Genomic DNA, 22561 nt, shown 5'->3' with positions numbered 1-22561 from the left:
TCGGGTGCAAAATTAAATAAAAAGTGTACACTTAATATAAGCTAATTCCACTCCCTACCTAATTGTAACATTCAGATGGAAATAGCCCGTACCGACCCTCCAAAGCAGTCAGCCTATAGGAGAAACGCTGAAGGATGTATTTTGTCACAGTAACGTACTTAGTATAAAGCAGTGTACATTACACAATTTTGTATCCATCCATTATAAACTCCGATAGTGTGTAGGCAGATTTATAATACACAGAAGCCAGGAGTTAACCCAGACAGAAATAGCTGTTGTTGGACAGGAAGGTTTAATTTACCGGAAGAAGTGTGCAACACTGCAGAGCTGTTAGCAGACCAAACTTCAGCTCGCACAATTTAAGCCTGAAGGCGTACATCTGGAAAACCTATAAAAACAACCAGGTATTTTACTCTCTTGTAGATGACAAATCAAGCATGGAATAGCACATTCAGTGATCAAACACATACTATAATGATCATAATACAATTGATCTTAATAAAGAAATGAGGGAAATGGCTGCTGAAAACAGTAGAAAATGTATGTAATACTTTACAATGCTGCATGGAAACATTTTTTTTTTTTTTTTTTTTTTTTTTTTTTTTTTTTTACCCTCAGTTGATTTTAAAACTGTTATAATTTTTGTTTATATATCTATCAGTGTTCAGCCTTAAGCAATATAATATTTATGGGACTGTTTGTGCAGTGCTGTCTTTTCTACAATAAATCTTCAAAACTCTTGCAGATGGCCCATTTTCCGTCTTGTGAATCACATTATTCTAAACATACTGAAACATCCCCCTCTTCCCCAAAAGCCTGTCCTGAGGCAGCAGGAAACAGTTGTTTTATGGGAACATAACATATATATATATATATATAATACTTGCTTCTTGTACTCTGCAAAAACAGGTTAATATATATGTTTAGTGAACTGTATAGTACATGTATATGAAAAAATACAGCAAAGGTAGACGAACAAATGGACGTACTCAGTAAATGCTCAGTAATATGTCATTTTCAAGTTACAATACGATGCAAAAACCATCCATTACTTGTACTGTCACTTTTTAATACAAAAAAAACCAACATGCTGAACCTTTTTGTATAAACATTTATTTTTCTCAAAAAGTGTATACATGTTTTATTTTCTCTCTTCCCATGCTTTAAGGCAAATCCACAGAAAAAGCACTTTCGGAATAATTTTTTTTTAATGTTCCCCACTTGCATTTGTATACAATTGTATTCGATCCAATGTATCAATACACACTGATTCCAACACAAGTAAATACACTAACACTTGTGCAGCATGATCTGGTTCTCGTCAACTGTAACGGCAATATTTAAATATTTTTAATACAATAAGTAAAAAGTGATTGCCACTGATGGCAACCAAAGCCCAATAATTGCTTGCCAGTTTCAGAAAATTGCTGCCAATGCAAACCTGGCAACTGTTGGTCAGGCCCTGGATTGAAAGTTTCTGTAGCGCTTATATCACCTCTTACTTCTGTGGATTGGCAGTCGCTCCCAGACATACACTCACAGTTGTACACAGCAGATGGCGGGACATCTCACAAATGACAAAATTTAGATTGCGACTCACACTCTTGACCAAAAACATGCTTGTTGAACAAAACAGATCTAACAAAACAGATCTAACAGAAAGAGACTTTAGGATATCCCTCCTCAGAAAAGAATCAGTCTTGTAGGGAAACCTTACAAGTGACAAATGGACAAACCACTGCCACACTGCTTCTTTATCCCTCTCTTACAATGGATTTATTTCAAAGTAATAGAATGGTGCTGTTTTTTTTGTTTTTTTTCATGTAACCTAAATTTCCCAAGGTGTCTTCTCGCACTTCTGTGGATGTGGAGGACATGACATCAAATCATGAACCCTGTGGAACAGAATACGTTCTGAATATTGCTTTAATCCTCTGGACAGCACTAATGTGAATAACGTGGTGAAAACAGTGTGTGCATGTGGTACACTCAAATTGCTCTATTGAATAGCGATGTTGACTTTTCTATTGGACAAGCAGATTATCGAGGTGAAGGTACCATTTCAAATAAATTTGTGAATTGTGTCCCAATCATTCTGTCTCATCACATTTGTTGTTAAACTGTGCTGCTGAATGTGGTAAATAATGATGTTATGGATGACGGTCTGTTTGACAGATAATGGTCGCTCAGCTGTTTTCATTAAAGCTTTGTAAGAGAAGCTGACACGTCGAAACATCCCGACTGAATTTTATTTTGCATCCTTACATACACTGCTTTTGCATGTTTAGAATAATTAGTTCTATTTCTAACGGGGCTACATTAATGATGCACTGTATGTAACAATGAACTTCAGCAGAGTCACAACATACTCACATATTGACAATAAAAAGATGGGAGTGTGAACCGCATTCACTGACATGTTGGTGACATTTACAAAGATTTCCATCAACGATAAACCATACCACATGACTCACCAGAATATCCGCCTTTACTGGCAGTGATATAATAGTATTGTTCACTGTGATTGCACACTGTGCTTGCGATCTGTCTTACACTTGAATCAACAATAGAAGTATTGTTACGAGGAAAGTATTTATATTTAAATGAGATAGCTCTGTGTCCTGTCCTGTAGGTTACATTTTCAAACTTTTTAGAAATAGGCTGAATCTTATCATTATCAGCATGAACTTTATTAAGGCTGCAATTTATAATCCGTTAACCTGATTGCAATGAACCAATAATTGTAGACTTTCAAACTCTGCTCCGTATCTAATTCAGATTTCAGAGAACTTGGGTTGCCCTGGTAACCATATGTTTTGTGTTTTAAAAGTTCTTTATTTTTGGCATTTTTGTCTCAAACAACTTAAACAGTTCGTCAATTATCAAAGTTGTTAACAATTAATTTTCGGGTGATCGACTACGCGATTAATTGACCACACATTGCAGCTCTAAATATTCAATTCCTTTAATACTTCAAATTGTATACCTAGCTATTGCTGCTACAATGTATACAGTATACTGTAGTTTGAAAGCAGTGTTAACAAAGTTAGTGGAGGCACTCGCAGCAGTTTGAACTTTCCAGTATCTCCAGTTTAGTTGTTATGAGCACCAATGACTTGGTACCATTGTCTCGACAAACAAAAAAGTCCGTGTAATATTATTTTAGTAGCATAACATGTCACAAATAGTTTGAACCTTGGTGTTTGAGAAGTTACACACACATACCAGTAAACTCTGTTTATTGCATTACAATAGCACACTGGCATTTTTCATAGTACTGCTGTTTTCCTGTCCGTGACATGTTCTTCTGCCTCAAGCCTCCCTATCACTCCTGCTTACTTTCACTCTATGCTCTGCCAGGAAACCCTTTAATGTCATTAGAGCTGGCAAACTAGAAAAAATAGAGGCTATCATAGGTGTAATTACTTTTCCAAGTTACAATGCACTATCTAACTAGTTGGCCCAAGCGGCTATTTTTTTGTCATAAGGTGACATCAGCTAGACTGTTATTATAAAAAAAAAAACGTACTTGTTGTTGGTCTGTCTGTAATGCCAAAACGTACAGCTACTGTCAGCTGGATTCAATAAAGTCCAAAATAACAAGAGATTCTCTCTACAAAGTCAAAAGGAATTATGTTTTTTGCAAATGCATTTACCAGAAAAAAAAAGGCCAAAACTTTCACTTGTACTTTCACTTGGACCAGCTAATGCAATAAAGATAATTAGCTGATTAAATCTACTTGTGACAGTGGTGATGTCATCCATTTAAAATCAGTGAATAGAATGAGAATGAGTTTCCACTTTGAGATACTGAATGTGAACATTTTGTCTGTATATGTGTTGCCTAATATTCATGTTACCTACAGCAATAGCTGTGCAAACACTAAGTGTGATAAATTACAAATTTGACTGTTGTCGATTTAGATTGTGCAAGTGTTCAGGATTTCCAGCAATCATTTAATCTCCATCCCACTGTTAACACCAGTGTATGCAGTTTTGAAAATGTCAGAACAGAGAAAATACATACATCATTACCTCTCTTGTCAAGCTACTGTGCATAAGAGATGGATGAGTTGACAGGCACAAGGTTTGATTCATTGTCCTTCCCCACATTTCCTTGCAGGGGACAAAACTTAATGACAGCAGCATAAGTAACAGCCTGCAAACCTTTTAAATATAGGGTTCGTGTTGTATTAAGACCTATAATGTTGGGGTTGTGGTTTCATCAATAGTGCAAATTTGCCATATTTCCTACTGTTCATCCATCTTAACCCACTGTGTGTAGTATTAGGGGCCTCTGGCCCAGATCTGTCATTCCTATTCACATTCTTTATTCCCTTCTGCCTCATTGACATTGGCAGTTGACTGGGCCAGTCCCAGCTGGCCCATCCTGAAATTGCTTACTGTAGAAACACATCTCCACAGTAACAACAGACTGCTACCCCCCTGCCAGCTGTTCAATCCTTACCTTCACCTTATATAACCCCAAAGAGCTTTAAGGGTTTAAAAAAAAGAAATGCAGTGAAAATATATTCTGAGTTAAAGAACGGATAATCTGAAGAAATGGTCAATTGAGACTCATTGCAGAGGTCAGTGTGACCACTGGATTTGCCTCTTTTTTTAATACAGAGGCAGGTTTTCCCAAAGTACTCCTTAATATCCGGCCACCCCCCACTGCCACGGCGCAACCTGCTTCCCTAAAGCTGTCAACCTAGGACAAACCCAGAGTCAGATTACTTGAAAAGGTGGTCGCATTAAATGAATGAAAATTTAAGGTTGGTTTTGTCTCAAAATGTTATCATATTTTTGTCTCCTTTTGCCCTTTTTGTATTGTTCCTCTTATTTTGGATGTACTTTTCCTACAATTCTGCAGTAATGATGCAGTGTTTGTACCTGAATGGGTTTAGGTAATCAAAATGCTGCTCCGACTCTTCAGAAGGAATGTGGACAAATGTAGGCCAAAACTCCACTGAATAACAACTAGCTTTACAAATGAAGATAAACATTACCATTCTCCCCGAACTTCCTGTAGCCTTACGCAATAGGTTATGGCTGTAAGTTAATCAAGAAAGTTGTTTACAATAAGGTTGGGGAAATCGGCACACATTTATTTATGATTTGCTGAAATTGTTTTATTTTTGATGTGCTGTTACGGGACATTGACGACACAATGCCGCCATAGAAAGGCTCCCACCATCATCAAAGCCCAACACACTCTGAAACCACCGACTGTCACTATGCTCCCCTGTTACAGGAACATGTATACCTGCACAATTTGACTCGACTTTTTTTCTTTTTTTCAATTGGCTATCACACTGCCTTTGTGAACACTACCCTCATAATCTCTTGAAACTTCCAGCCCTCTTGGACAAATGGAATGTGAAATGTGAACTCTCACAACAGCTACAGTTTTAAATGCATTTTTTTCTTTTGTTTTAGTTGAACATTTTTCTAACCAGTAATATGCTTGTGTTCCCAATAGAGACCATGACGACCGCCACCTCCCCCATCCTGTTGAAATGGGACCCAAAGAGTCTTGAAATCCGCACCTTGACTGTGGAGAGGCTTCTGGAGCCACTGGTCACACAGGTAATTTAAACTCTTTGGCGCTAATGTAGCAAAGGAGTAGCAAAACTAATGAAACAGAACTGGAACCTGCTGTCCCTCACATCAAGTCTGATGGTGTCACTGGTGACACACCAGTGAACGAGACCTTACTTGTTATAACTGAGTGTGAGTGTGATTAATTGCTGGTTGTACCTTGGCTGAATCACTTGTTACAAAGGTGTTCAAATCTATTGGGTGACAGCCAAGGACTTTAGCTCTGATCCACTGACTTTGCCTGCTAAACTGAACAGATGGCTGAGCAGGACTTTGGTCACCGTGGCTTTTTGTGACAAGAGTTTTTAACTATGTTTGGATATTGTTTAGATTTTGTAGATTCTGATTGTTAATATTTCTATCAGATTCAATCCTGTTTCGGTTTACAATCATATGACTTGACAGGAAAAAAAATAAAATCAAATTAAGTAAGATTCACCTTTATGATTTGTCCCCTGAATCACAACATGGCTTAAATGTTTGTGTAGTATTAGGGTCAAGTCTCAGAAATGATAACAAAGAAGCATTTCTACTTACAAAAGCAGAACTTTTTACACCATCTAACAAGCATCTGAATGTGCCATCAATGGCATTTCTAGAAACTATCTATGCCTAATCCAATATGCTGTTTACGGTGGTGAATTACCTATTTTAAGCGACATTTAATCTTTACAAATTCATTGCAAGATACAAAGAAAAAACAGTGTTTTCCTTAATTAAATTTGTAAAATTCTTTATTCTGCTTTGGGACATAGATTAAACTATGGTTCCTTAAGAACATTTTTAAAAAGACTTGAACTGCCGGGCATTGTCTTCATCTGAAGCAAGACTTACACATCCCCAGTGATGGCAATGGTTTGATCACTGAGTGTACCAGCAGCCTCCCACAGCAGTCTGAAGTTCTTTAGTTGGCTGCAGTGTGCTTTTTATTTTTAATCAGACCCCTTTCTTTTAACCAAATGCATCGTCTCTGCAATGTTGTGAGGGCAGTAATCTCCCTTTGATGGAGTTGTGATTCATTTGCTTCTTCTGCAGAGCAGTATGTTGTTTTATTGGCACTGTGTATTTTTTTCAAAATTTTTTAGAATGCTTCTTTTTCACTTTCTCAAATACCATGTAATTATATTAGGTTTATCTTTGCTGGCTATTTGCTACAAGATGCTGTGTTCTGCATACAGCAGATACTCTGTAGAACACATTGCATTATCCCTTGAATTATATGTATTCAGTCATTCTTTGTCAAGCTCGCGCTGTTTTGCTATCCATTCATAGCAAAGGCCTACTGGGAGACGGGCCAGACGTGGTCTTGTATAACTCTTTTTCATGTCAGAATAGGAAAAGCACAGTTGTAAATAATGAAATTAACGATGGCTGAACTCCAATAATGTCATTGCAACTGGGTAACACGCCAAAGCGTGTCATACACCCGCCAGTCCATTACAGCATATTATGTCATTGACACATTTTGCTTCACCAAGGCATGAAAAAGCCTGAGGTTAGCTTTAGGAAAACAAGATCAAGTGTTTAGGTGCCAAAAACTGCTTGGTTAGTAAAATATTTCTTTTAAGAAAAGCACATCGCTTTCTCATGGATTTGAACTTTGGTCTGAAGCTGATCCACCCAACCACCCAAAACCTTACTCCCTTTTCACACCTAGGAGAAACAAAACGTGAGCCTGACAAGGGGTGGGAGATATGGCCCTAAAGTGATATCACAATAGGTCGGCATATGTTTTTGATAACTATATTCTACATATGACAAAATCCAAAAAATATTTGATTATTAACTTTTATAACATACAATTTTAAGAACATTTGTGTTCTAGTTTTATATGTCAGCATACAGCAAAAGTTTAGCTTTAAATATTCATTAAAAACAAACATAAATGATCTCGCAGTTCTTTAGTTTGTAAACAACAGGAACTGAGATTCAGATTCTGTATACAGCACTGAGGGGGTGCAGCTGTATCAGCTGGAGGTCTGTTGCTCTGCCAGGACAGCAGCAGAGCTTCTAATTACTTCCTAGCCACTTCAACGGTGATTTGGCCAGATTTTCTGAAGTTTGAGCTCTATGTTCGTCCATTAATAAACTAAATTTGGGCTTCTATTGCACTTTTATTTCACTTACCATGACATAAAGAGTTAAATCGTCCACCTGAGCCTCTCCTTTACTACGTACGTGTGGAGCTCTGTGTGTATATCGCCATTGTAACAATATGATTTTTTTTTCCTTCTCATTTTAAAAATGATGCCGGTATTATTGTAATTGTATTATTGTAAACAACTTTAGTATGCTGTGGTGGACTGACAGATGTAATTGATGCTTTGGTGTGAACTGGGCTGGTCATTATTGCCACCTGCGCTTTTTCTATTATGACAAGTCTCTGTAAATTGTGTATTCATTCAGTCTGGACCTGACAATTAACAATATGTTCTGTCTCAACCACCTCATTATCTGGTCTGTTCCCAAAAATCAAAAAATGAACGCATGCTCCCTGTGAGACTGCACCGACTTATTCCAGAAGGACACCCTTTCTCCGTGATGGCTTCATAAAGTTGCTTCATGGAGGTAATAGCCGATATTCTGCCAGTGGTGGATGTTAGATCTGGGAAGGGTAGAATTTACTCACAGTGTGGGACTCAGTATCCAGCCTGTTTACTCTTTGGTCTCCTGGAGAATGTTTGAGTATTGATTGTAGAGCTACTTGCCAGCTTTACCTGTTACAACAGCAGTAAACAGCAGTAAACAGCATTTTTATCTCCTGTGGTCAACTTTTTATGTTTGCTGTTGGAAACGGGGGATTACTGTAGTGTCTGAACTTTCACCACAGGCCCACTCGTTTTAAAACCCTCATATTGGACACAAGAGTCAGACAATTTCATCGTTCAAGAGTTGATCTGAGGGTTTGTACTCAAGTCTAAAGTCCTAAACATATCATCATGCATCTTGCAAAAATGTTTTTAGCACAGACAGGACAGGTTCATTGTTAGAACTTTGTACAACAGGAGTTTCACATGAAAACTTCAGAAGATTTATTTTTGTTCCTTTTAAATTGTATTCCATGATAATAAATGAGACATTTTACAACAACATTAAAAAATGGTGTACAATGCAAACGTGGGAATTCATGAGTCTCAAGTAGCTAATTTTCAAGTAAATCAAAATCATTGGTGTTAAAGTGCAACTTCAACCCCTGGTGAAATCATAACATTTGTGACTCATGTCGTGCTTAAATTGAGTTCATGTGACTTGAATCTTCATTGTTTTTTTTTGTTTGGTGACACTAACAAATGCAGATAGCATTACACCACAGTTATGAAGTGTTAGGGAATAAAGCCTCTTCAATGTGCTGATGTTTATGTCCATGTCAAATGAGCCGAAATATCTGCAAAAATGGTTGTGAAGCTTTTGAAATGTGGTGCTGCATATTTTCTAACGGGTCAGAACAAATGTAGTACATGCTCGAGACTTGTGTGATTGCTTGTTTTTTATTTTCAGTAGCAGCTCATTTTATGCCTGTCCTCCTGCATTGACCACAAAACTGAACAAACTGAGGGGAAAAAAAAAATGTTTCCTGGAACCTATTAGTAATGACATGTTTACCTAGAAATAGGTGTTTCTATTAGACAACTCCTGGCAATGACACAAAGAACAAATATAGTGAATGTTCAGTCTTGATTCATTTTTATATACTTTCTAAGCTGGAGTTATTGCTGACCTTCAAACCTCATCCTTCTCATTGTTCCTTCATGTTTATCTTAATGGGTTTTGTCTTATTTGCTTTAAGTGGATTACATTAAAACTAATAAAGAACCATCATTACCATTTGGTTGGAAGAAGAATGACATTTTTTTTTTTATCTGGCGTTATCTTTTTAGTTTGAACAGCACTGGTATCAAATATCTGAACAAACCTTAAACCTTACTGAAATATATACTCCAATTTTAATCTGACCTCAAATTAAATTATCTGCTGACTAGATAGATAGATAGATAGATAGATAGATAGATAGATAGATAGTTACTTTATTAATCCCACAAAAATCCAACCTGTTGCTTTCAATTTCGAGTTGCATTGTGTGTATTTTCTTTGTCTGTCAGCCACATCCTGTGATTGCTCTTATGACTGGTCATCAAAATGACAGGTAGGTAATTGCTTAATGTTAGGAGGACAAAAGGCTGATGAGTTTCTTCTCTTAACATGTAGTGATCATTATTAATTCCTATCTGTGGCAATGCCTGACTGCCCCTCCAGCTAATTACATGTCTGTCTACCAAACAATGACGTGTGATCCCCTTGACATCTTTATTTCTCTTTCCTGAAATACACTTTGCTGTTTTGAGAGCAGTGATCTCGAGATTAATTCAGAGGAATGCATTCAGAGCTTGTGATTTCAGCAACATAGTGCTGATTGATTCAGCCAAAAGATAGCAAATTCAGATGCAGGCCTTTTGTCAGGCTGGTCTAGAAATAATAATCAGCAAATCCTTTCACTGTAGCAATCAAATAGAGGTCTTGGCAATTGTTTGATACTTGAGATTAAACTGGAGAGAATTTGATTTATTTCTCTTGTAACTACATTTAGCTAAATTAACTGTAATTTTATTTGTCCCCTTTATCCAACATTAAGAATAATATATATTGATGTTGATAATGATTGATCATCTACCTTACTGGCAGTAAAATGATGATATTGTGGCAAAATCCATTCTATACGCAGCCATTGGAATAAGCACAATAGTAAACAATGGTAGTCCATCTTTTCCGCAATTGTATTGGAAGTGTGAAACATTTTGGGATATGAACCAGACACTGTGATTGTTTTTCTTGTCAATTTGGATGATTCAGTGTGTTTGGATGGAATAAAAGGTTGCCTCGGGAGGATAGACAAACAGGCTTACCCTGACATTGCTTGAGATAGCAGCCTCATTTATCATGACCAAACCTCTCTCACCCCAGCCAGAGTACAGGGCAAGTCCATTGCTAATAATACTGAGGGGCTTACTATATCAATGTGTATGAAGGCAGCATGCCTGTGATATAGTAAACACTTTTTATACTGCAGGCGATAACAATATTTTTTGAAAGAATTATGTGGAAGTTGCCTTGAGAGGTAGGTGGAAAAAACAGGGACAACAAGTTGGGCTGTTTATGTTTACTGCAGGACAAACTTTATGCACACTGATTTGGAAACTTGGAAGCCAAGAACAAAAACCGACTTAATCTTCAAGGCTTAATATTTTACTTAATTTATGTTGTTGAATTTATATTGTCATGCTCAGCCCTTTATCTATCAATCAGCTGGATTTTTGCAAAGTGTTCGCTCTTACAGGCGGACACGAGTACCACTTGTGTAAAACAAAGTGGATTTACCTCCTGATCTCTCTGCCCTAATTCCATCTCTTTGATGGGATTTCTACCATTGGGGTATTTGGTCAGGGATGTGACACTCTGCCTCGACGTAATGTAGGGAAGAGCCTCTTTGCTGCACCTCTCTGCCCACTTTGCCAGACCAGAGAGAGCTACTAAACCATTTTCACAGTTATGGTTTCTGTCCTTAGGGACCTCTGACTCCCCTTCAATACACTAACATGGATTTATTAATGGTGAGTACTCATACCAGCCTTGTCAGTGCAATTTGCCACTCTATATCAATGTTTGCTCCCAGAGGTAATCTATTATCTCTGTATCTTAGAGGAGCTGGATGGGGGTCTGTACTGTATGTTCACCTTATTCTGGTCCACTGCCATATAAAGTTCCTCCAATGTACATAGCTTACAATTCAGAGCTATTTCTGGTCATATATAATGCTAGTTGTGTAGCCATTGTTGGTGTTTGGTTCTCTTTCATTGACACATGGGTTAATGTGGCTTTATGGGAAGAATTCTTGCTTTGGAAGCCAACAAAAACTGAGGATGGCAGAGTGCTGTTATCATATATGGTGAATTAACACCTGGTCAACATTTCATGATCCACTGATAAATGTTTTTTGGGAGACACATACAAAATATTGTTGTGGATATGTCTTGATTTCTTTTGGTTTTCTTGGTCATTAAGTTGAAATATATTTTTTCTTGGCATATGGACTTGGCAACCTCGTAGTGGACAGGTGGGGGAACCTGAAGGGCAGAGTTGGCAGTCTGCAGTGGATGCTTTAACCTCCTTTGTTTTTTTGTATGCCATCCAAGCCAAATGTTTGGCTGCAAGTTTTGGTTGGCACCTGACACACATACACATACTCTCCAGTCAAGGGGCTTAACATAAAGGGAGGGGAGAGGACGGCACCGAGGGGATTATGGCTTCATGCTGCATCACTGTCATAATCCATTAAGCTAGCGGAAAAGGAGGAAGCCTGGACCTCAAACAGACAAATTTCAGAGGCAAGAAGTGGATGCAATACTTCTCCTCTGAGTTTTCAATGAAACCAAAAGAGCAACCACTCTCAGTATTTCAAACTAAGTTTGGAGAGTAGTGTTAAAATGAATAGTATAATGACAACCTGTTGACAACAGTAGCATGTTATTTGTTGGGGACAGACAATAATTTCAACTTTGGGTTATCTCGCAAACAACGTTTATGCAGTTATATGTTAATTGAGATATCTACCATTGGCGCACATCTACTTTAATTAGTTTTGAAAATACTCCTCTGTCAGATTGCGGACATGCCTCTTTCACATAACGGTATTGTCTGAGTCTTGGATGCACTGAAGAAATGGGTACAGCACATCTTCCACTTCACTTTTGAAAGCTAGATTTTTAAGAAGAAAGAAAAATCTCTGGATTTGAAGATGAGAAGTCCTCCACTCTTTATACTCTTTTCTATCCCTTGTTTGAGTTTGGATGACATTATTTCTAAGAGGCTTTGAACCCTGTGAGAGGCAGTGATGTTCAAAGCCAGTCTGGCATCCCTACTTCTTGGCATGCTCCTCATCGGACATGTTACTGGCAATCCTTAATTTAAGTTTGAGGTTGAAACAGAGGAATGAAAAGGGCAGCTAGATAAACAGTGACATTATGTCCGGGCCAAAGAGTGGTTTTACTAAATCTTTACACCAATTGATAAATGATGATTGTATTTTCCAAAGTGATGTCATAATTGAAGTTTTGATCTTGATTGTTGAACCAAGTTTCAAATATTGATCACGGTGGTCTTAAACACTATAATAAAACTTACATTATTGGTGAAAAACTCAAATCTAGGTTTATTTAACATGCAGAACACTGACACCATTAATTTGACCTTTTCCACCTTTGGTATCACTATGCAAGGAATGCGATGCATTTAGGCTCCTTCAGTGTGGTCTCATGCCTTACATGTTTTTGTGACTTAAAATCATCTATGCAATTGCTAATGTTGTGAAATGCACTTCATTGGTGCAAAACCCAAATACGTCTTGAAATTGGTCATTTAAAAGTTTTTATGAGCTTGAAATTTAGTATTATTATTTTACTTACTGTAGAGTTGTATGGAATTTTTCAGTTGAAAAATGGTGTGCTCAGTATGTGGCTATTGTTTACGCTACATTACCTGCCAGGGATATGCAGGGTGACAGTGTAGTGGCAATGAATAAAGGCAACATTTTATCATAAATTTGTATACCAATTCAGCTTATATCTCTTTACCATTACTGTAATATCTCTTGGGAGCGTAATTGTGAAAACCATTTCCTTTGTGTCCTCAAATGGCATTTTGTAATTCTTATTACATATTTGTATTGGACTCAAAGCATTTAGAACCTTCATTTTACTATCTGTGTGTTTTCCTCTGGAAAATAAAGACCTTCGGTATATCAGCTTTAGTGATCGTATTAATTGAAAGATTGCTGGTGGATTTTGCATCAGCTCAGAGGTTCCCACATGTTTTGGACCATTTAACTGTGCATCAAAACAAATTTCCAATGTACCACATCCCCTCTGCAGATGCCACAATTTTTTCAATATAAGGCTACTGTTTCAGAAAGAGCCCTCCCAAAAGTCACTCCAAATCAACAGAGTGGGGGTTATACATACAGTTGTTTGCAGCTTGCAGCGCTCTCCAGTGTTTTCACTTTGCTTCTTGACTCTTATTTTTGGACCTTGAAGCCATTTTAAAATGTCCCACATTTTGCTCATTTAAAATCAACGACTGGGTCCAAATTGAACTAAATCGAGCTAATGTTAGCATTATACTGTCGTACATGATGTGACAGCATGACCAAATTTGGTCTCAAACATATTTTTACATATTTTATGTGATGCCTGTTGTTGGTAATGAAATACATTTTAATGGTAATTTTGTGGGGACTTTTGCCAATAAGAGTGTAACTGGCTTTGCGGAGGTTTTTTCGTACCACCAGGTGGCACCTTGTGTACCACCAGCGGTATTTGCACCACAGCTTGGGAATCACAGCATTAGTTTTATTAGTTAATCTGGCAGTAACCTTGCAACAATTGTACTTGTTGGAGTAGCACTCAGGCTACTGTTCGCATGCTGGTGAACATCAAAGCAGCGTTGTTACCATTTAATCTAACGCATAACACATACTATACCTCACTTTCTGTGCCTGTTCCTGTCTCATTCAGTGAGACACAAATACACATACACCACATATGCAAGACACATTCCATTTAAGCCGACGACCTGGGAGAGGTGATGATAGTAATTAATACTTTACACAGTAGTTTGATTAGGATGACAACTATGTCATTATGCAGAGCTTCTGTCTTCTGATTACATCTGCCAGTGCCTTGGGGTCAGTACTGGATCTTGTGAAACATACTTTCATCTGTCTTCAGGCCGGCGCTTCTGACACTTTGCTATGTCAGCATATGGCTTGCCCCAGGGTTCTGAACAGCAGCTCTGCACAGATGCTGGCTGCCCGCTGTCTCTCTGCTTCTTCACCATAGAAAACACACAACATCAGAAAAGATTGCTTGAGAAACACAACCATTCTGGTTGCTCAAGCACAAACCCAGCGAGCCACTCTGCTCTGTAGTTAAAACCATCTGGTCTTTATTATTTTAAATGTGATCATGTCAGACAATAGATAATAGCATAAGAGATTTACAAAAAAAGGCTACGTTCTACAAATACATGCATTTATGTCTTACAGTAGATATAAGAGCACTACACTGATACGTTCTTTTTCAATTGCTAATTGAGATTATATGAATTCAGATATACATTAACTAATGATTTGGATGTTTGAGGAAAAGCATACTGCTGTTATGTATGTCTGTTTATTAAAATACAATGTTTTTTCCAAAGTGAAATCCCCAGGTTTGAGGCATCCATACAAATGAGGCTGCACGATTACATTTGTTTTTGAGATAATACAACTTTCACTTTGAACAGCACACAATTCATCTACATTATGGCTACAGTACAGCTCATCTTGCATCTGCAAGGGAACATTTGGCTTTTAGATTGATGGAATTTTTCAGTCACTCGTAAAACACACTGAACACATATGAGAACGATTGGAATGCAAACATAATCCACCATATCCCCAATAACCCAATATTATGTTTAAAACCATCTATATTGAATTGAGATACAGGAATCATAAAGCATTTAATATTGCTTCATTCTGTGATGAATCCCCGTCATCTCTTTTAAATTTCAAGGCTATCATTTTCCTGATACTTCTTGATATACTTCACCATGTCACAAGCACTTACTGCTCCTACATCAAGAAATGTATTTCCAACCTCAATAAATGAGGGCCAGTCAGTGAGACTGTTTCTACATTCATGATATTGAATACTGCCTGTCTCATGTCTGTGAGCATGCGGGAGCAGCAGAGGACAGTCCAAGGTCAATATGTCTTGTTAATGTCTTGTGACGTGTGAACCAGGACTGTGACAGGCTATGAGGATACATTTACTCATGGTGTATCACTTCAGTTCTGCCTCAGCAGTTATTTTGTGTATCAACACAAACAGACCTTTGCTTGTAGTGTGCAGTGCCCTGGACTGAAAAGACTGTGACAAAATGCCACAGCCTATGCTGGGTACGGGTGGCATACAACCGATCTTGTTGGTATTTTGACAGACTCTGACAGAGCGCCAGCAGGGTGTCTTGCTTCCCTAGTTCTGTTGTGCATAACTGTAGAAGAGACACTGAGAGGAATGAAAGGGAAACAAGCAGTCAGATAATTTGAGAGCCTGACTGTCTACGTATTTGGCTGCCAGTAGGATCAGCACAGATGTGATCTACAGAAGATTGAAGAGACAAAAATGTGTCAGACTATTTCTTTCTGAATTCATCCTTCAATTCAACCATGTGCTTTAATTTTCTTTGTGTAAAACTATTTCCAGCTAGCCATCGTCCTCCCCTATCAACTATAAAACTGCATTAACTTGATAAACAGTGTCTTATTATTTTTGTAAAATTGACAATACCCCCAAACAAGCCCATGTTCATGAATAATTTAGCTCAGCTCTTAGACTATTTTGTTTGATAGCTTTTCTTCTTAGTCTGTTGCCCTTTACTTGGTTTTGTATTTACTTCAAAGCGCAGTTAGTGGTCAGTATATAACTTTTGCTGCTCCTTGTAGTTTGCTGTTGGGGTATTTGTGGAAGTTGCTTTACTTTGGGTGCACTGAAGTAAACCCAATAATTATTTTAATTATTGTGGTGCATATTTAATCTTTGCAGTGTGAACCAAATTATTAAAAGCAACCCTGAAAATCAAATGATATCAATTCTGATAGATGTTGTTAGCACTAGTGATTCTGTAAATATTATCTGCAGATATGAATTTATTCGACTCCATGTTTCTTTAAAAATCTGTTCCTGCATACGTGGAATTGTTGTCTGACTTACCAAGGCCACTTAGCAAGAAAGGCGTGATCATTACCCAAAACCTCGACCATTTTCCAACTATTTGTTTCTGAACACGGTCTGAATATTCAGGTTCAAGCGGTTGGTCTTAGCTGTACATTTTGTTGCTACTAGCAACCACTGCCGGCACAGTTCTAGCAGTTGCAGTTTTATAGACATTGAGAGTGTTTTCATGACATGAGCATTATGAGGCTTGTTGCCTTTTTGATTGTATTTTGGATGTGTTTACACAGAACATCTGGATAATCTGTTCATGCACATCCCTCTGTACACAAATACTATGATCCTGGTCACTGATTACTGTGTGTTATTTGTGCATGTGCCTGTGATGTTTACAAACACAAAATGGCAATATTGAAAAGATTAATCTAATTGATCGGTGGCTCTGTTTTTACCTGTTTTGTTTCAGCATTTTTATGCTTTTTCCCATCGAGAATACTTTTTCATTTGCATTTGTTGAGATGCTTTTGATGACACTCATACACACACACACACACACACACACACACACACACACACACACACACAAACAAGATGATTAAAAAACTATCCTTTAATGTTCATGTACAGTCATTACTACTTTTCATTTGTAATATCTGTATTGAAGCACATATTAACAAAGCTATCGTCTCCCAGATGCCCTTGTTGAGGTATTACCTGTTTTACTTTGTTATTGTTGATGTGTTCATTTAGTTTCCCTGCAACCTGATAATCTAATCTTTACTTTTTTTATTGACCTCATCAAGTAATGTTTATATATTTGACTCATTTGGCCTTTTATTAATTTACGGTGTGCCTGTTAATTAGACTGTGATGTGCTTCCTGTGGAGACTAAAATTGTGTCTGAATCCCCACTGACATTACTCAATATTAAATAGCTCACTCAATAGTAAGTAGTAGAAAATTTAATTTCTAACAGAAACAGGGATTTTCTTATCTGTAAAAGGCAGACCATTGCATTATGGGACAAAGCAGCCATGGCCACTACTTTTTTGTTCCCTTGTTGATTGTACTTTACAGCTGTTGTGGGCATTACGGACAATTTAAGGACATTTTGACAGCAGTTGCTGAAGTTATTGTGTCTGGTCACAAAGATTGAGTCTCACTTTATTGACTGTTTCTTTTTGGAGGGCCATGCTGATAGGCTTGATTGTCACAGTCGTTTGAATAGTTGATGGTGAAGATGCTGTGGCCCTAACAAATATAAATGGATCCCAAGGCTTGTTGAGTTGTGGAGGGGGAATAAGAGCTGTCAAGACAATCATGATTACAGGATGTGTTGCAGACATCCAATGCAGCATCTGCATGACAATGGTTATAAATCCTCTTGATACATCTGTTGGAGTTTTCTGTTAAGGAGGCAGACAGATATGTGCTCAGTTATTAAGACGGTATTATCTCAAGTCCAAACCTTATTGTACTGTAGTAATGCTATTCCCACCCACGTTGAAACCCCTTTTCTCCATGGATTGCTGCACTGATTTCCTTGACACTGATCTCTGTGACCATACTTCACACTTGAAGCTGTATCAGAATGAAATGTGAGAAAGCTTTTATGTGTTTTTTCTTTGAAGTGAGCAGCATTTCGGATGGCATTATATTCAAGCCATTTGTAATGAAGATTATGTGAAAACCTTAGGGTGTGTCATGAAAAAATGAAGTTGAATGAGGATTCATCGTTATTTTTACTTAAGAAACAGGCAAATCTTTATAATTTTTACTCTTTAAAAAAATAATAATAGTGGTAACAAGTGTGACAGTTAAAAATAATACACTGCTGTTGAAATTTTCTAATTGGCCATTGTTGCCCATTGATTTCAAAACCCACTTGCTTGCTTTGCTACTTTTTTTGTTTTCCTTAGATTACTTCCCCAAGGACTAATCATTGTCTTTCACATGCAAGATGAATTGTATTTTTAGGTAGTTATTTGCCTCCATACAAGTTGGTTTTGTTGTTTGTTTCTCACCCTTTCATTTTCTTAGGTATGCTCAAAACACTCTCCACAGTAATGGAAGCAGAGTTTGTCTCTTACTTTGGGCTCATTGGTATATCTGATGATTTAAGAACAAAAATGACCTGACAAATCATCAAGTGGTCCACTTCACAACCACTGCGAGAATTTCTTGGCCATTACTATTTTGTTCTTTTGACTGTGGATCAAAAGTTTCCTGTCATGCCTCAAACTGAATGAAATAACCTCAGTGATAGTGAAGACATCTGCGGTGATAATAATAACGAGGGAGTGGGAGGATCAAACGGAGACGTGAGCTAAGGGCTCACTAATGAGGAAATATTATGGTGTGACTGAAAGTCTATTCCACTCAAAGCAGAATGAATGAATGCTGTTCTTAGAAGTTCACCTTGAGAAAAAAATGGGAGAATCATCATTCCAGAAAATGCTTTTAATTCTAGTAGCTCTGCTTTTCTGCTGCATCACATATATGTATTTTTTTTTTTTTTTTTAATTTTTTAATTTTTTATTTTTTTAAGATTTATATGTTTAGAACTTTAAGTAAATATTTTTCTGACAATGAGAAATTTTGTGGAAAAGTTAGATATCAGTGGAAAAATGCAAGACAAAAAGCAATGCAGTAGTTGCATAATGTATATAACAAATACAAATAACATACTGTCCTAGTTTGTCCTACTTTTGGAGAAGTAAACCCCAAAAAATATGAAAATATTTGACAGCAACACCATTTAAAAAAAAAAAATTCTAATCGATGTACGAGTCAGTTCCTTTCCGACATTAATCTTTAGATTTATGAGGACATGGTTGCCAGTGTGCATACTGCAAGGTTGAGAATGTCAGTGCTTGACACTGCTGCAATGTGACACTTCCTGCTAAAGCTCTTCCTCTTTGCTGGCCAAAAACCCATTCAGGTACCAAATTTAATGCTCCCTAATCCTCAGTGCTTTGCACTTCAGTACTTGTTAACTTCAAAAGATATTTCAAATAACACAGTATGATACAAATGGAGCAGAGTTTAGTGAAAAAAGTCTTCAGTGTTTTTATATTCAGCTCTGCAGGACTTCTATCAGGAGCACAATGTACAGCCGTGCGATGCAAGTGCATGCAGTTCTTTACATTTGTATGTTAGTTTATTATAATCTAATGGTCTGTAGTTTGTGTGAATGGATTTGCTGGTCATTTAGCAGTCAGAGGTGTGTGTTGTTCCTATAGCAACACACTTGGTGATCAGCCTGTGGGTAACGTGGCCTGAAGCCATCACAGCAGCCAACTTGTGCCAACATGTTTCCGTATTGTCCTTTTCACAGCTAGGTGACCAAATCACCTGCTTGGAAAAATAAAGACGGCCCCCTCTTGCTTTGGTCCCCGGAGCTTTTTGCACACATTATGCACTTTACACATGAGCATAAATGGCCTCATCAATTATTGAACACCGGCCGTTATGTATATCACAAAGAGTAAAGGTCAAAAGAGTCTCCCGGGAGCTGTGTATGTGTGGACGTGATCATGCATGTGTAGTTGGCTACACGTGCCCTTCCATGCAAAAGCCCTCCCCCAATGTCCCCCAATGTTCAACAGTTAACCCATCACTCATCCACTGGATGCGAGTCTCAGAGGCTGAAGGCGGAAAATTGAATGGCTACGCAGAACCACAAGGATTTACTACTGACTGAAGAGTCCACTGACCAGGGCTCCGTGGGGGAAAGGCTGCATGACATTTAAAACTATTGATCAGCAATAAAATGGGAGGACAAGGCACAACAACTCCTTATGCCTGAAGGAAACGTTAGTCCTACTACTGCTGCAGCATAATTACTCGTGTATTATCTGTGAACTTTTTTACTTTCTGGGCTGTAAGGTTGTATTGCCATGGTATTGCTTTTGTGTCATTGCTTGCTTAAGAAAAGGAAAAATAAACAACAACAAAAACATTGTCAGATTCTATTAAAAAGAAGGACTCAAAGTTGAGTACAAAGCTTATCCTTCTCGGGGTAAGGAAATATAATTTGCATAGAAAAACTGTGGTAACGAATAGACATGGGACCGGGAGATTGAAAGTCCAATGCCAACGTGTTCGTTGTGTCTGCTATATATTTGTCAGCAGATGTTGTGGATTTGTTCTCAGTGTATACCGTACGTGTTCCTTTCACGCCAAGTGACTGGATATCCTTGTGGTCATTGTTGTGTGTGACATCTCCTTCCTTGTTCAGTCTTTGGAAACGTGTAAATGTTAGTACTGACATAATGATCAGATGTCTGCACATTTCACTGCAATATTTGTTTGTCAATATGACAGATGGCTTTTATGACGAGTGCGAAATCTGTTCAGCTGCTAGCTGTTACAGATTTTTTTGTTTGTAGAATGAAAACCTTTTTTCTGGACTGTCAGCCTAATCTCTGTATATCTCTGCATTTATGCCCTGAAGTGTCACTGAGAAAACTATGTGCACACTTACATTTCGTATAATTAACTCTAAATAATCTTTAGAACATTTTATTTTAATATTATTGGTGTCATTATTTAGTTTCAAGGTTGTATTTTTATTTTTTAATTTAACCCTTGATAGAAAAAGTCCCGCTATTGTCACCTTTAAACTCCATTGGGAGTAAAAGAGTAAAAGGTGCTCGTTTGCCGAATCCAAAAGCTGTCTGGATTCAAGACCGAAAAAGTCTGCATGAATGCAGAAATATGCACGAATACTCTTTTCATCAGATATCTAAGGTTATGCATACATCTCTATGATTGTGTCCACATGCATGGGCATGAATCCAACTTCTGCAGGTAGCTATAAATGAATGCGGACACATCCTTAATCAACTGTTGTAACATGAATACCTATGTCTTTTCTAAGAGTGTCTCTTTACAAAAAATGGCAAAGAAGAAGCCCTCTTTCACCACCTGATGCCCCTCTAATGGTGCCTCCTTGTGTAAGGCCATTAGAAACAGCTGTGCTATTTATGGCACAAGCAGTGTTAAAAAATTGTTTGTTTTCCTCTCACATAGTGATCTGATTAGGCATCAAGTATTCAAAAGGAATCAATAGTTATTTTGATTGTAGCATCAATATTGGGACAGACTTTTCACAATAAAGGATAAACGGTCATTAAACTGAAGACTTTGTACCTTATTCTATACATTTTCACTCTCCCATACCATGCAGAGCTCGCTCTACAAAACGGTGTACGCACAGTATGCAAGAAGTGTGCATATTCTTATGAATACCAATTAGTACATGGAAAGTGGCAATGCAATGAGGAGGCTTGTTCTGCATACTTACTGTGTTTACATCTGGCCCCTGGAGAACCACAGCATGTAATATAACATGTTGTAGAAGACCCATTTACTCATATTAGCCTACTGTGTTCAGGGGCCCTGTGGTTCAGCACGTAAACTAATGAACAAAACCGCTCAGTGTTGACACGGACATTTTTATCCTCTCCTCATCAGGAAACACAAAACCAAGCAAGAGTCCCATTCTTCAAAAATGCAATATTTTATATTGTTATACTACCCCCCCCCCTCTTTGAACTGTACCAATAATACTATGCGTCATATCCTAAATTTACATATCAGACCTACATTTTGATCTTAGTGCTGTCGATAAGGTTGTGCTGGTTGATCATTTTATACACTTTTAAGTGAAAGCCATTTTCAAACTTGGCTTACGTGATAGCAACGAGTCAGTCATCCATGCTCTGCACTTCCTCCTTTCATTTGAACATGTTGCACGTGTGACCTAATACATTCACATACAGGACTGTAGCAGTCATCTAAGGAACTTTTGTGGCCTTTTATTTTTGTCGACAAATATTGCTGGGTGGTGATGTAGTGGAATTAAATGCCCAGCCAATTATCCCAGAGGAACCGCACATTAGTTTCAAGCCATAGATTTGTCCCACAGCTGCACAGGTGTAACAGCTAAAGGTTGTATACAAGATTGTAATCTCGTAAAACTTTCTAAGAGGTTGATGCTGAGGCTTAGAGAGTGACATAAGTTGTGGCTGCATGGGAGAAACCCCTGTGTGGTCTTGCATAAAATCCAAGCAGTGCTGCTAATATGCAGGATAAATGGGCTTGTTGACGGCCAATTACCAGCCGGCAGAAAAGGGAAAGGCTGCCCTGCCTCGACATTGAATTTATTTTGTTATGTGTTCGGCTAC

At 37.8% G+C, this 22561-nt stretch overlaps 1 protein-coding gene across 1 annotated transcript in view; it reads left to right on the top strand.

Moving 5' to 3' along the window:
- Nucleotides 1–22561, top strand: part of ctnna2 (catenin (cadherin-associated protein), alpha 2) — a 307282-nt gene that overhangs the window by 17279 nt on the left and 267442 nt on the right. The window contains exon 2 of the mRNA XM_069167248.1: nucleotides 5483–5589. Within this exon, the coding sequence (XP_069023349.1) occupies nucleotides 5488–5589 (102 nt within the window). The 5' untranslated portion in view covers nucleotides 5483–5487. The remainder of the gene's footprint in view (nucleotides 1–5482; nucleotides 5590–22561) is intronic.

The sequence above is a fragment of the Embiotoca jacksoni genome, unplaced genomic scaffold, assembly GCF_022577435.1.
Source record: "Embiotoca jacksoni isolate LCO1_2020_lvr unplaced genomic scaffold, fEmbJac1.0.p SCAF_4, whole genome shotgun sequence".
Lineage (NCBI taxonomy): Eukaryota > Metazoa > Chordata > Actinopteri > Embiotocidae > Embiotoca > Embiotoca jacksoni.
The sequence above is the reverse complement of the archived record's forward strand: the minus strand, read 5'-3'. Positions and strand labels throughout refer to the sequence as shown.